This window comes from Bombina bombina, chromosome 5 (genome assembly GCF_027579735.1).
Source record: "Bombina bombina isolate aBomBom1 chromosome 5, aBomBom1.pri, whole genome shotgun sequence".
Lineage (NCBI taxonomy): Eukaryota > Metazoa > Chordata > Amphibia > Anura > Bombinatoridae > Bombina > Bombina bombina.
In genome coordinates, this window is record NC_069503.1 from 1151887126 (window position 1) to 1151901261 (window position 14136).

Sequence of the window (14136 nt, forward strand, 5' to 3'; positions counted from 1 at the left end):
GAGCACACTCATACACACTTGCGTACATACCCATCTGACACGTCTGAGCACACTCATACACACTTGCATACATGCCCATCTGACACACGTCTGAGCACACTCCTACACACTTGCATACATTCCCATCTGACACATGTCTGAGCACACTCATACACACTTGCATACATTCCCATCTGACACACGTCTGAGCACACTCATACACACTTGCATACATTCCCATCTGAGCACACTCATACACACTTGCATACATACCCATCTGACACACGTCTGAGCACACTCCTACACACTTGCATACATTCCCATCTGAGCACACGTCTGAGCACACTCCTACACACTTGCATACATTCCCATCTGACACACGTCTGAGCACACTCATACACACTTGCATACATTCCCATCTGAGCACACTCATACACACTTGCATACATACCCATCTGACACACGTCTGAGCACACTCCTACACACTTGCATACATTCCCATCTGACACATGTCTGAGCACACTTCTACACACGTGCGTACACACTCATCTGACCTGGCTCAGCACACTCATACACACTTGCATACATACCCATCTGACACACGTCTGAGCACACTCCTACACACTTGCATACATTCCCATCTGAGCACACGTCTGAGCACACTCCTACACACTTGCATACATTCCCATCTGACACACGTCTGAGCACACTCATACACACTTGCATACATTCCCATCTGAGCACACTCATACACACTTGCATACATACCCATCTGACACACGTCTGAGCACACTCCTACACACTTGCATACATTCCCATCTGACACATGTCTGAGCACACTTCTACACACGTGCGTACACACTCATCTGACCTGGCTCAGCACACTCATACACACTTGCATACATACCCATCTGACACACGTCTGAGCACACTCCTACACACTTGCATACATTCCCATCTGACACGTCTGAGCACACTCATACACACTTGCGTACATACCCATCTGACACACGTCTGAGCACACTCATACACACTTGCATACATGCCCATCTGACACACGTCTGAGCACACTCCTACACACTTGCATACATTCCCATCTGACACACGTCTGAGCACACTCATACACACTTGCATACATTCCCATCTGACACACGTCTGAGCACACTCATACACACTTGCATACATTCCCATCTGAGCACACGTCTGAGCACACTCATACACACTTGCATACATTCCCATCTGACACATGTCTGAGCACACTCATACACACGTGCGTACACACTCATCTGACCTGGCTGAGCACACTCATACACACTTGCATACATGCCCTTCTGACACATGTCTGAGCACACTCATACACACATGCGTACACACTTATCTGACCTGGCTGAGCACACTCATACACACTTGCATACAAGCCCATCTAACACATGTCTGAGCACACTCATACACACGTGCGTACACACTTATCTGACCTGGCTGAGCACACTCATACACACTTGCATACAAGCCCATCGGACACATGTCTGAGCACACTCATGCACACTTGCATACATACCCGTCTGACACATGTCTGAGCACACGCATACACACTTGCATACATACCCGTCTGACACGTCTGAGCACACACTGAAGTTTTGCTACTATTACACATGAACCATACATTTAAAGTGATTGTAAAGTTGAATGATTAAGTGCCCGGTATCTAAAAGTAATCTTAAAAACAGGGGCACTTTCATTCATTAAACTTTACAATGACGCTTTTTAAAAAAAAAAATACTTACCTTTGTGCTATGGTAAACATAACGTCAATACTACACCTGCAACTCCTGCTTTCATTAGCATATCGATGACGATCCGGCTTCCTCCAATCGTTATGTGCCTCACAACCTGGACACCAAAGGGGGCACACAACGATTGGAGGAAGCTGGATTCGTCATTGTTCTGCAAAATAAAGCAGGAGCTGCGGGCGGAGGATCGGCGTTATGTTTACCATAGCGCAAAGGTATTTAAAAAAAATAAATGTCATTGTAAAGTTTAATAGATTAAAGGGTACCTGTCTTTTTAATATTACTTTTAGTTACCGGGCACTTATTCATTAAACGTTACAATCACTTTAAGCTCAGACTAACGTGTGTGTACATGATGTATAGTGAATGGCAGTAAACAGCTGTAGGTACATACACAATAAGTCAGGTGATGACAACTTCCTGTGAATAATGAAGGCAGTGTCACATGACAGCTTGTTACATAGCAGACACGCACAATATAAGGATCTGCATGCTGATTGGCACAAATACTGCCTGCCTTACAGTGCATAGAATGTGCCCCCGCCATGTCATCCGCTGCTATCTGTATTTGTATGTTGGGAGCTGGTGTAAAGTGTTTCTGGCGCACTCACATTCCCCCCCCTGCAGTATATGGAACCTATAAGCAGCCAGTCACTGAGATAAATCCCTGATTTGTGATGTTCGCCATGTGTGTGGTGAAGGGCACTGCTGCATGCTGTGTGATCTGTTCATGCCCAGGATCCCTGGCTGCACCACTTCTGTGTGATTTATAGATAATGGCACCATCTCCTCTCATGATATCATACCCCCTCCTCCTCATGTGCCACCTCCCTTCTTTATACCCCTTTCATCACTACCTCTCTTCCCATGTTAACATTTAACTCTCTGCCATCTTCCAGTCTCTAAAGCCCTGCAAGTACCTCATTGCCATGCTGCTTCTGTAAAGTTCTCTTTCCACTTTGTGCCCCTAAGTTACTTTCTTCCTTTTTATGTGCCACCTTCATGTACCCTCTACTATCGCATCCTCTGTCCTGGTGCCTTGCCTGCCACACTATCAAATCCTCCCCATACCCAGACCATGATTTCAGTGCCTTCCTTTTCTGACACTCCCTTTGCATCCTCTTTAACACTCACACTCGTCTTCCCCTTCTTAGAATGAAGTCCTTGGAGCAGGATGCTTTGAAGGCTCAGGTGGTGATCGCTCGATCCAAAGAGGGTAGGAAGCGCAGCACCCTGGACCAGCTTGCAGAGTCCCCGTCACCTGCACCCACTCCATCACCCACGCCTTTAGAAGGTGAGTAAGCTTCCTGCATACTGTTAGTTTGTTAGCTTTCCATCTTAATGGGAGGAGAGTCCACTGCTTCATTCATTACTTGTGGGGAATTAAGAACCTAGCCACCAGGAGGAGGCAAAGACACCCCAGTCAAAGGCTTAAATACCTCCCCACTTCCCTCATCCCCCAGTCATTCTTTGCCTTTCATCACAGGAGGTTGGCAGAGAAGTGTCAGAAGATTCTGAGTAGTCTCTTATGGAGAGTAGTACTCTTCGAAATGGGATTGGAGTTTTAAGTAGTCCTGTCAGCCTCTCAGTGAGAACATGAGTCAGGAGATGCAGGGAGAGACTTTCAGCGAAACCATCCCGACTCAAATTAACAGCTCCATAAGCAATCAGCGTTGACGAGTTTCGCTGCCTGCTTTTCTGCTCTCAAATCCATGTCAGGAGCAATGCTACTACCCTCTTCACACTTGAAAGGCCATGTTCCTGTTCCACGGCATAGATTCTGGTAAGATTGTTTCATTTATACACATATAACGTAAGAAGACAGGGTCACAGTGTGTCTCCTTATCTGTATAGAATCAAGGGTAATACCCTCGGAAAGGGGGTTATTGAACAGCGAGGGGATTTGTGCATAACATTTTTTATTGTGTTTAATGCTGCGACATGTGTGAGATGGGGCTCTGTCAGTGTGTGAACAGTTAGTTTTCTTAACAAGAGATCGATGCAGGCCCTTTTTGGCGTGTTTTCTCTCTAATACAGGGGCAGTCCTGCATGGCACTCCATGTGACCTGGTGTGGCCTCTTTAACTTTCTCTTTTTTGACCGGCGGTTATAGGAGATGAAGCGGTTTCTCTGTGGTCAGGGTCATAGGAGGTGGTGAGTGCCCCGGCCATTGGGATATAAAGGTGCCATTTAATTTCTATCTAGTCAGCAATAAAGGCGCAAGCTATGGAGGACTCTGATATGTTAGAGGGTACTCCCTCTTTAATTAAACCTTATAACTGTGTCTATTGTGAGGAGGTTCCGGTTGATCAGTCTGCTTAACTATGTTCCACATGCTTTGATGAAATTGCAATATCTAAAAAGAATAAAATATTTAGTACAACTGAGCCGTCCACCTCTGAGGGTTCTCTGTCCCGCAAGGTGCGTTCCCTACACTCATCTCCGATTGCACATGCAGCTCCCCAGGGCACTACTAATCTTCCCACGGGAGGGGCCCTTTGGCCGCTAGATTTCGCTGATCAGTTACAAACAGCGGTTTCTGCAGCCTTCAATGCCTTACCACGCCCTGCTAAGCGCAAGTGAAAGGTGAAACATAGCTATCCGTCCCAGGGGTCATCTACTCTGCTGGATGTCTCTGACAGATTATTCGCTGATGAAAACGACTCCAACTCTTCGGAGGACGTTTTTTTCTGGGTCGGAATCGGCGACTTCTAGACCTCCGTCTGCGGAGGAGCCAGATTTGAAATTTAAGATGGAGCATTTGCGCTTTCTGCTGACGTTGGAGGTTCCTTGACCGAAACTGCCGGAGTAACCTTTGATCCCTAAGCTAGATAGGGTTTACGAGGACAGGGTGGTGCCCCAAACTTTCCTGGTCCCCATTAAAATGGCTAATATTATTAAAAATGAATGGAAGAAACTTGGTTTTGTTCTTTTTCCCCCTCTACTTCTTTTAAAAAGCTGTTCCCCGTTCTGGACTCGCAACTTGAGCTGTGGGGTGCCATTCCTAAGGTGGATGGTGCTATCTCCACGCTCGCTATGCAAACGCCTATCCCGCTCGAAGATAGCTCTTCGTTCAATTAGCCCATGGATAAAAAATTGGTGTCCATGTTGAGAAAGATGTTCCAACTCATGGGGTTCGTTTTTCAACCGGCAGCAGCAGTCGCTGAGGTGGCTGGAGCTGCTACCTATTGGTGTGATGCTCTGTCAGCTATGGTCAAGGTGGAGACTACCCTCAAGGAGATACAGGAACGAATTAAGGCCTTAAGGGTAGCTCATTCATTCATCTGTGATGCAAATATACAGATTATTCGCCTGAATGCAAAGACATCAGGTTTTTCTGTTCTTCGTAGGGCTCTGTGGTTAAAGTCGTAGTCTGCTGACATGACTTCCAAGTCTAGATTACTTTCCCTCCCGTTTAAGGGGAATGTTCTTTTTGGTCTAGGCCTGGACTCTATTATATCCACGGTGATGGGTGGCAAGGGTGCTTTCCTGCTGCAGGATAAGAAGAATAAGCCTAAGTGGTCTACTTTTCGTTCGGACAAGTCTCAACGCCAGCAGCCTGCTGCAAAGACAGAGCAGTCCAAGGGATCTTGGAGACCAGCTCACTCTTGGAACAAAACCAAGCAGAGCAAGAAGCCAGCTGAGACAAAATACAGGGAGTGCAGAATTATTAGGCAAGTTGTATTTTTGAGGATTAATTTTATTATTGAACAACAACCATGTTCTCAATGAACCCAAAAAACTCATTAATATCAAAGCTGAATAGTTTTGGAAGTAGTTTTTAGTTTGTTTTTAGTTATAGCTATTTTAGGGGGATATCTGTGTGTGCAGGTGACTATTACTGTGCATAATTATTAGGCAACTTAACAAAAAACAAATATATACCCATTTCAATTATTTATTTTTACCAGTGAAACCAATATAACATCTCAACATTCACAAATATACATTTCTGACATTCAAAAATAAAACAAAAACAAATCAGTGACCAATATAGCCACCTTTCTTTGCAAGGACACTCAAAAGCCTGCCATCCATGGATTCTGTCAGTGTTTTGATCTGTTCACCATCAACATTGCGTGCAGCAGCAACCTCAGCCTCCCAGACACTGTTCAGAGAGGTGTACTGTTTTCCCTCCTTGTAAATCTCACATTTGATGATGGCCCACAGGTTCTCAATGGGGTTCAGATCAGGTGAACAAGGAGGCCATGTCATTAGATTTTCTTCTTTTATACCCTTTCTTGCCAGCCACGCTGTGGAGTACTTGGACGCGTGTGATGGAGCATTGTCCTGCATGAAAATCATGTTTTTCTTGAAGGATGCAGACTTCTTCCTGTACCACTGCTTGAAGAAGGTGTCTTCCAGAAACTGGCAGTAGGACTGGGAGTTGAGCTTGACTCCATCCTCAACCCGAAAAGGCCCCACAAGCTCATCTTTGATGATACCAGCCCAAACCAGTACTCCACCTCCACCTTGCTGGCGTCTGAGTCGGACTGGAGCTCTCTGCCCTTTACCAATCCAGCCACGGGCCCATCCATCTGGCCCATCAAGACTCACTCTCATTTCATCAGTCCATAAAACCTTAGAAAAATCAGTCTTGAGATATTTCTTGGCCCAGTCTTGACGTTTCAGCTTGTGTGTCTTGTTCAGTGGTGGTCATCTTTCAGCCTTTCTTACCTTGGCCATGTCTCTGAGTATTGCACACCTTGTGCTTTTGGGCACTCCAGTGATGTTGCAGCTCTGAAATATGGCTAAACTGGTGGCAAGTGGCATCTTGGCAGCTGCACGCTTGACTTTTCTCAGTTCATGGGCAGTTATTTTGCGCCTTGGTTTTTCCACACGCTTCTTGCGACCCTGTTGACTATTTTGAATGAAACGCTTGATTGTTCGATGATCACGCTTCAGAAGCTTTGCCATTTTAAGAGTGCTGCATCCCTCTGCAAGATATCTCACTATTTTTGACGTTTCTGAGCCTGTCAAGTCCTTCTTTTGACCCATTTTGCCAAAGGAAAGGAAGTTGCCTAATAATTATGCACACCTGATATAGGGTGTTGATGTCATTAGACCACATCCCTTCTCATTACAGAGATGCACATCACCTAATATGCTTAACTGGTAGTAGGCTTTCGAGCCTATACAGCTTGGAGTAAGACAACATGCATAAAGAGGATGATGTGGTCAAAATACTAATTTGCCTAATAATTCTGCACTCCCTGTAGTTATGAATGGGCGGCCCCCGATCCATCTCTGGATCGCGTAGGGGGCAGACTATCTCTTTTTGCGGAGGCCTGGATAAGAGACGTTCAGGACCCTTGGGTTCTGGAGGTCATAGCCCGGGGTTACAGGATAGGATTCAAGACTCATCCGCCCAGAGGCAGATTCCTCCTGTCAAACCTATCATCAAGTCCAGAGAAGAGAGACGCCTTCTTAGGATGCGTGAGGGATCTCTTCTCTCTCGGAGTAATCGTCCTTGTCCCTCTAGCAGAAAGAGGTTTGGGGTATTATTCAAACCTTTTCGTGGTCCCAAAGAAGGAGGGCACGTTTCGCCCAATTCTGGACCTAAAGTGCCTAAACAAGTTTCTGTAGGTCCCATCGTTCAAAATGCAGATGATCAGGTCGATTCTGCCCCTAGTTTAAGAGGGGCAATTCATGACGACAATAGATTTGAAGGATGCTTACCTTCACGTACCAATCCACAGGGATCACTTCAGGTTCCTAAGATTCGCATTACTAGACCAACACTTCCAGTTTGTGGCCCTACCGTTCGGTCTGGCGACTTCCCCAAGAGTCTTTACAAAGGTTCTGGGAGCACTGCTCGCGGTGGCTAGAGCCAAGAGCCAGAGGTATTGCAGTGGCTCCTTATCTGGACGATATCCTGGTCCAGGTTCCATCCTGCATTCTCGTGGAGGAACACTCGAAGGCTCTTCTCCTTCGATCCCACGGATGGAAGATAAACAAAGAAAAGAGTTCCCTGGTCCCCAGCAACAGGGTGGAATTCCTGGGTACGATAATAGATTCCTTATCCATGAAGATATTCTTGACAGATCAGAGACGTTGCAAGATTGCATCCAGCTGTCTTGCCCTTCAGACCACCTCAAGGACATCTGTGGCCAGGTGTATGGAGGTGATTGGGCTCATGGTATCCAGCATAGATGTCATTCCAAACACCAGGTTCCATCTCAGACCTCTTCAGTTGTGCATGTTGAGACAATGGAACGGCGATCACTCAGATCTATCCCAACAGATATCTCTGGCCATCCGAACGAGGGAATCCCTCTTTTGGTGGATCCGTCCGGGACAACTGTCCCAGGGGACATCCTTCTTGAGACCATCCTGGGAGATTCTGACCACGGACGCAAGTCTATCAGGATGGGGAGCTCTTTGGGGTGCCAGAATGGCACAGGGCAGGTGGACTCGAGAGGAGTCGAGTCTACTGATAAATATTCTGGAACTCCGAGCGATATTCAACGCCCTGGGGTCGTCCCGATTCATCAGGTTCCAGTCGGACAACATTACCTTGGTGGCTTACACAAACCATCAGGGGGGAACGAGCAGCTCCCTAGCCATGAGGGAAGTATCTCAGATTCTGGAATGGGCAGAGGACTACAATTGTTCGCTCTCATCGATCCACATTCCGGGTGTGAACAACTGCAAAGCGGATTTTCTCAGCAGACAATCGTTTCATCTAGGGGAATGGTCTCTCCATCCTGAGGTGTTCACGGAGATCTGCAACAGTTGGGGGACGCCGAAGATGGATCTCATGGCGTCCAAACTAAACTTCAAGCTACCCAGATACAGGTTGCGGTCCAGGGATCCCCAGGAAGAGCTGATAGATGCCTTAGCGGTGCCCTGGGAGTTCAACCTACTTTACATTTTTCCACTGTAGCCACCGTTTCTACCTCGAGTAGTGGCCTGCATAAAGCAGGAGCAAGCTTCGGCTATTCTGATTGCTCCGTCGTGGCCGCGAAGGTCATGGTTTGCGGATCTGGTGGGAATGTAATTGTCTCCTCAATGGAGGTTACCCTGTCTCAGAGATCTGCTGGGACAGGGTCCATTTCTACACCAAAATCTCAATTCTCTAAGGCTGACTGCGTGGAGATTGAATGCCTAGTCTTATCCAAGAGAGGATTTTCTGACAGAGTGATTGATTCTCTCATTCAGGCCAGGAAGCCGGTCACTCAGCGCATCTATCATAAGGTGTGGAGGGCCTACTTGTCCTGGTGTGAGGCGCGTGAATATCCAACAAGGTTAGGGCTGGATAAGAGTCTTACCGCAAGTTCCTTAAAGGTACAGATTTCGGCTTTATCTGTACTATTACACAGGAAGCTAGCGGAGCTTCCTGATATTCAGTCCTTTGTTCAGGCTCTGTCCAGGATCAGACCTGTCTTTAGAAATTCTGCTCCTCCTTGGAGCTTAAACTTGGTTCTTAAGATTTTGCAGAGAGCTCCATTTGAGCCTATGCATGCGCTTGACATTAAAATTCTTTCCTGGAAAGTACTATTCCTACTGGCTATTGCATCGGCTTGCAGAGTCTGAGTTAGCGGTCTTGCAATGTGAGCCTCCTTACCTGGTTTTTCACGCTAAGGCTGTTCTTCGCACTGGATTGGCTTTTCTTCCCAAGGTTGTGTTGAATCGTAACATCAATCAGAAAATAGTAGTTCCTTCTTTGTGTCCTAACCCTTCTTCGTCAAAGGAAAGGTTGCTTCATAATTTGGATGTGGTTCGGGCCTTGAAGTTTTATCTTCAGGTCACAAAGGAATTTAGACAGACTTCGTCTTTATTTGTTGTGTATTCAGGGAAGCGCAGGGGGCAGTGGGCCTCTTCCACTTCACTGTCTTTTTGGTTGAGGAGCATTATCCGTCTGTCCTATGAAACAGCAGGTCATAAACCTCCTCAGAGGATTACGACTCACTCAACTAGGGCTGTGGCCTCTTCTTGGGCCTTTAAGAACGAGGCTTCTATGGAGCAGATTTGTAAAGCAGCTACCTGGTCTTCCTTACATACTTTTACAAAATTTTACAAATTTGATGTTTTTGCTTCGGCGGAAGCAGCTTTTGGGAGAAAGGTTCTGCAGGCTGTAGTGCCCTCAGTTTAGGGTCCGCCTCCTTTTACCCTCTCGTTTTTTTTCATTCAGTGTCCTCTAGAGTCTGGGTATTTGTTTCCCACAAGTAATGAATGAAGCAGTGGACTCTCCTCCCATTAAGATGAAAAACATAAATTATGCTTACCTGATAATTTAGTTTCCATCTGTAGGAGGAGAGTCCACTGCTCTCGCCCGTTTCTCCGGTGGGCGGACCTAAATTAAATTGTATTCTTCTGGCACCATTTATACCCTGATATTTCTCCTTCTGTTCCTTGTTCCCTCGGCAGAATGACTGGGGGATGAGGGGAGAGGTGGAGGTATTTAAGCCTTTTGCTGAGGTGTCTTTGCCTCCTTCTGGTGGCCAGGTTCTTAATTCCCACAAGTAATGAATGAAGCCGTGGACTCTCCTCCCACAGATGGAAATGAAATTATCAGGTAAGCATAATTTCAGTTTTTTTATTCATTGGGTATATTTGTAACTTGTGTCTGTCTTTAGATTACAGCCCTCGGCTCCTGACATCCCCTGGGAGATTGGTGAGTAATTCACAAAATAGAGAAAGGTTATCCTTTGTCAGTGTCAAGGCTGCCTTGTCACGCTCTGTCGCTGTAGTTCCTTAAAGTGATGATAAATCTTATCGTAAAAAAACGCTTGGATTTACCATCACTAAAAACAACGATTAGTTTCAGTCATCACTAACTAAAAAAACTATTTTAAACTCATCCTATCTGTGCCGCAAGTAGACTGCTGAACTTTGCGGCACAGCACTTTTTACCAATGAGGTGACGTTTCCACCTCTAAACCAATAGCCGTGCTAGCATGCAGAATACTGTACGTTGACACGCACGGCTATAGGTTTAGAGGTGGAAATGTCACCTCATTGGAAAGAGCGCTGTGCCATGGGCAGCCAGAGGTGCTGAGTTAGCGATATACTTGCGGCACATATAGGCTGTGTTTAACACAGTTTTTCTAGTATCTGATGACTTAAACTAATGTTTATTTTTAGTGATGGGAAATCCTAGCGTTTGTTATACGCTTGGATTTACCATCACTTTAAAGGATCTTTAAATACAGTAGTCTTGCATAGCCATCAAGTACATAATAAAAAGACGATGCAGTCACACTTACTCTTGATTTTATATGAGCAGTAGATTTTCTGGCAAATTTCAACATTTACTTAAATTTGCCAGGTTCCTGTATCATGTGACAGCCATCAGCCAATCACAGACTTGTATACGTATACACTCTGAACTGTTGCACGTGCACAGTAGGAGCTTATGCCTCACAATGTGCATAGAAAAAGGTTTCATAATGGAAGTAAATTAGAAAGTCTCTTAAAGTGAATGTCACTTTTGTTGCTAAAGTGCCCGGTTTTTAAAAATTCGATTAAAAACAGGGGCACTTTAATTCATCAAAATTTACATTTCACTCCTGTTGAGAAAAAAAACTTACCTTTTAAACTTGACAGCTGCTCCAGCTTCCTCCGGTCGTTGCAAGCCATTTCTGATGTCAGAAATGATGGATAGGTCAGAAATATGGCTTGTGGACTCTTGCCGAAATTTTTAAATTTTTGTAAGTCTGCTATTTAGGCAAGCAGGCTGAAAAAAAAAAAAAAAAAAAAAAAAAAAAAAAAGAAATGATGGATAGGTCATCCTCCAATCACGGCTCCCACCCCCCCCCCCCACCCCCAGGGGAATCAGTGTCTGATTCCTCATTTTAGACCCAGGAAGAGGCTTTGCGACGGGTGGAGGAAGCTGGAGCTGCTGTGAAGATTAAAAGGTAAGTATTTTTTTTCTCAACAGGAATTAAATGTAAATTAATTAATTAATTAAAGTGCCCCTGTTTTTAATCGAATTTTAAAAAACCGGGCACTTTAGCATCAAAATTAACATTCACTTTAAATCTGCATGCTCTCTCTTAATCATGTGCCCCTTTTAGTGCTTCCTTTTTCATCTCAGTATGGTCAGCGCCTGCCTCATTAGCTTAATCTTATATATTCCCAATAGACCATTTCCTCCCCTCCCCCTCTTTCTCATACAAAAAATATCTAAAGCCCCACCCCTTATGCAAATGATATGTGTGCCCCAGCAAGCCCTAGAGCTGCATGTCTCTGCTTGGCTAACTAGTTTCTTACTCATTCTATGTTTCTTTTTCTTTTCTCATTTTTCTTCCTCTCTCCTTTTCTAACCTGCCTTGCTGTTCACATGTTTACCTCCCTGTCCTCTCTCCTTTCTGTTTCTCTCCTCTTCATGTCCACTCTCTCCTCTCATTCTTTATCTCCTCTTACTCTCTGTTTTTCCTCTCTTCTTTCTCGATCTGTCCACTCTCCCAATAACTCTACCTTACTCCTTCTGTCCTGTTTCTCTCTCCTGTTTGTCTCCGGCCTGCTGATCTTTCTCCTGTTTGTCTCCGGCCTGCTGATCTTTCTCCTGTTTGTCTCCTGCCCTCATTCTCCTCTCCTGTTTGTCTTCTGCCCTCATTCTCCTCTCCCGTTTGTCTTCTGCCCTTATTCTCCTCTCCTGTTTGTCTCCTGCCCTCATTCTCCTCTCCCGTTTGTCTTCTGCCCTCATTCTCCTCTCCCGTTTGTCTTCTGCCCTCATTCTCCTCTCCCGTTTGTCTCCTGCCCTCATTCTCCTCTCCCGTTTGTCTTCTGCCCTCATTCTCCTCTCCCGTTTGTCTTCTGCCCTCATTCTCCTCTCCCGTTTGTCTCCTGCCCTCATTCTCCTCTCCTGTTTGTCTCCTACCCTCATTCTCCTCTCCTGTTTGTCTTCTGCCCTCATTCTCCCTCTTGTTTGTCTCCTGCCCTCATTCTCCTCTCTTGTTTGTCTCCTGCCCTCATTCTCCTCTCCTGTTTGTCTCCTGCCCTCATTCTCCTCTCCCGTTTGTCTTCTGCTCTCATTCTCCTCTCCCGTTTGTCTTCTGCCCTCATTCTCCTCTCCTATTTGTCTTCTGCCCTCATTCTCCTCTCCTGTTTGTCTCCTGCCCTCATTCTCCTCTCCTATTTGTCTCCTGCCCTCATTCTCCTCTCCTATTTGTCTTCTGCCCTCATTCTCCTCTCTTGTTTGTCTCCTGCCCTCATTCTCCTCTCTTGTTTGTCTCCTGCCCTCATTTTCCTCTCGTGTTTGTCTCCTGCCCTCATTCTCCTCTCATGTTTGTCTCCTGCCCTCATTCTCCTCTCGTGTTTGTCTCCTGCCCTCATTCTCCTCTCGTGTTTGTCTCCTGCCCTCATTCTCCTCTCGTGTTTGTCTCCTGCCCTCATTCTCCTCTCGTGTTTGTCTCCTGCCCTCATTCTCTTCTCCTGTTTGTCTCCTGCCCTCATTCTCCTCTCCTGTTTGTCTCCTGCCCTCATTCTCTTCTCCTGTTTGTCTCCTGCCCTCATTCTCTTCTCCTGTTTGTCTCCTGCCCTCATTCTCTTCTCCTGTTTGTCTCCTGCCCTCATTCTCCTCTCCTGTTGGTCCCCTTGCCCTCTTGCTCCTGTTTATCACCTTGCTGTGCCTTCCAGTCTCACTCAGACAAGAAGTTTGACTACAGAGAGTTTGCTGCTATTCCGTCTTCCAAACCCGTGTATGACATACAGGTACCACGTGCATGCTGTCATATGACAGGGCGACTAACTTGTTGGTGTCTGAATGTAGAGCCAAGTTCCCTTCTGAATGTTACCTTTCCTTGTCACATGATCAACCAACCGTAGCGGGCTCATGCTTTGGTGATGGCTCCTGCTGTTTATTTATTGTGTTGTGAGAGGTTTGCCTTACATATGAGTGCTCAGTTTAGATAGATATATAATTTGTGTGCATGCAAATTATAAACTCACACAAATTTAGCACTTATCATTTTGATAAATATCAAAATATCATACCCTCCTCTTCCGCAGACACGTTGTTGTTGCTTGTTCGGTTTTTCTGAATGTGCATGCTCTTGAGAACTATACTTAATACAAGATTTCCAGATCTAGACCACCATAGAATGCTTTGAACAAAATGTATTAAATTCTGAAATAAATATTATAAATAACATGAGCAGCAAACAAAATGGCTAGGTTGGGTCGCTACTTTAAGGAACAATCTGTCCCCTAGAGAATAGAACTGGTTCAACTCATTATGCATAAAAAAGTAAATGTTTTGTCCAGACTCAAACCTAGAAGGCTCCGCTATATATGAAATGCATTTAGCACATTCCTACCGTATCAAGGGCAGAGTCAGTTTGTAATTACTAGTATGGTACATTTTCTTGGCTACGTTAAGTGTTCAGAATGATACTAATTTTAAATCCATTAACACAGAAACA

General features: G+C 45.4%; 1 protein-coding gene across 1 annotated transcript in view; it reads left to right on the plus strand.

Annotated features, from left to right (window-relative positions):
- SCRIB (scribble planar cell polarity protein) overlaps positions 1 to 14136 on the plus strand; it is a 746390-nt gene that overhangs the window by 670348 nt on the left and 61906 nt on the right. The window contains exons 42-44 of the mRNA XM_053715486.1: positions 2924 to 3063; positions 10348 to 10385; positions 13352 to 13426. Coding sequence (XP_053571461.1) covers positions 2924 to 3063; positions 10348 to 10385; positions 13352 to 13426 — 253 coding nt within the window. The remainder of the gene's footprint in view (positions 1 to 2923; positions 3064 to 10347; positions 10386 to 13351; positions 13427 to 14136) is intronic.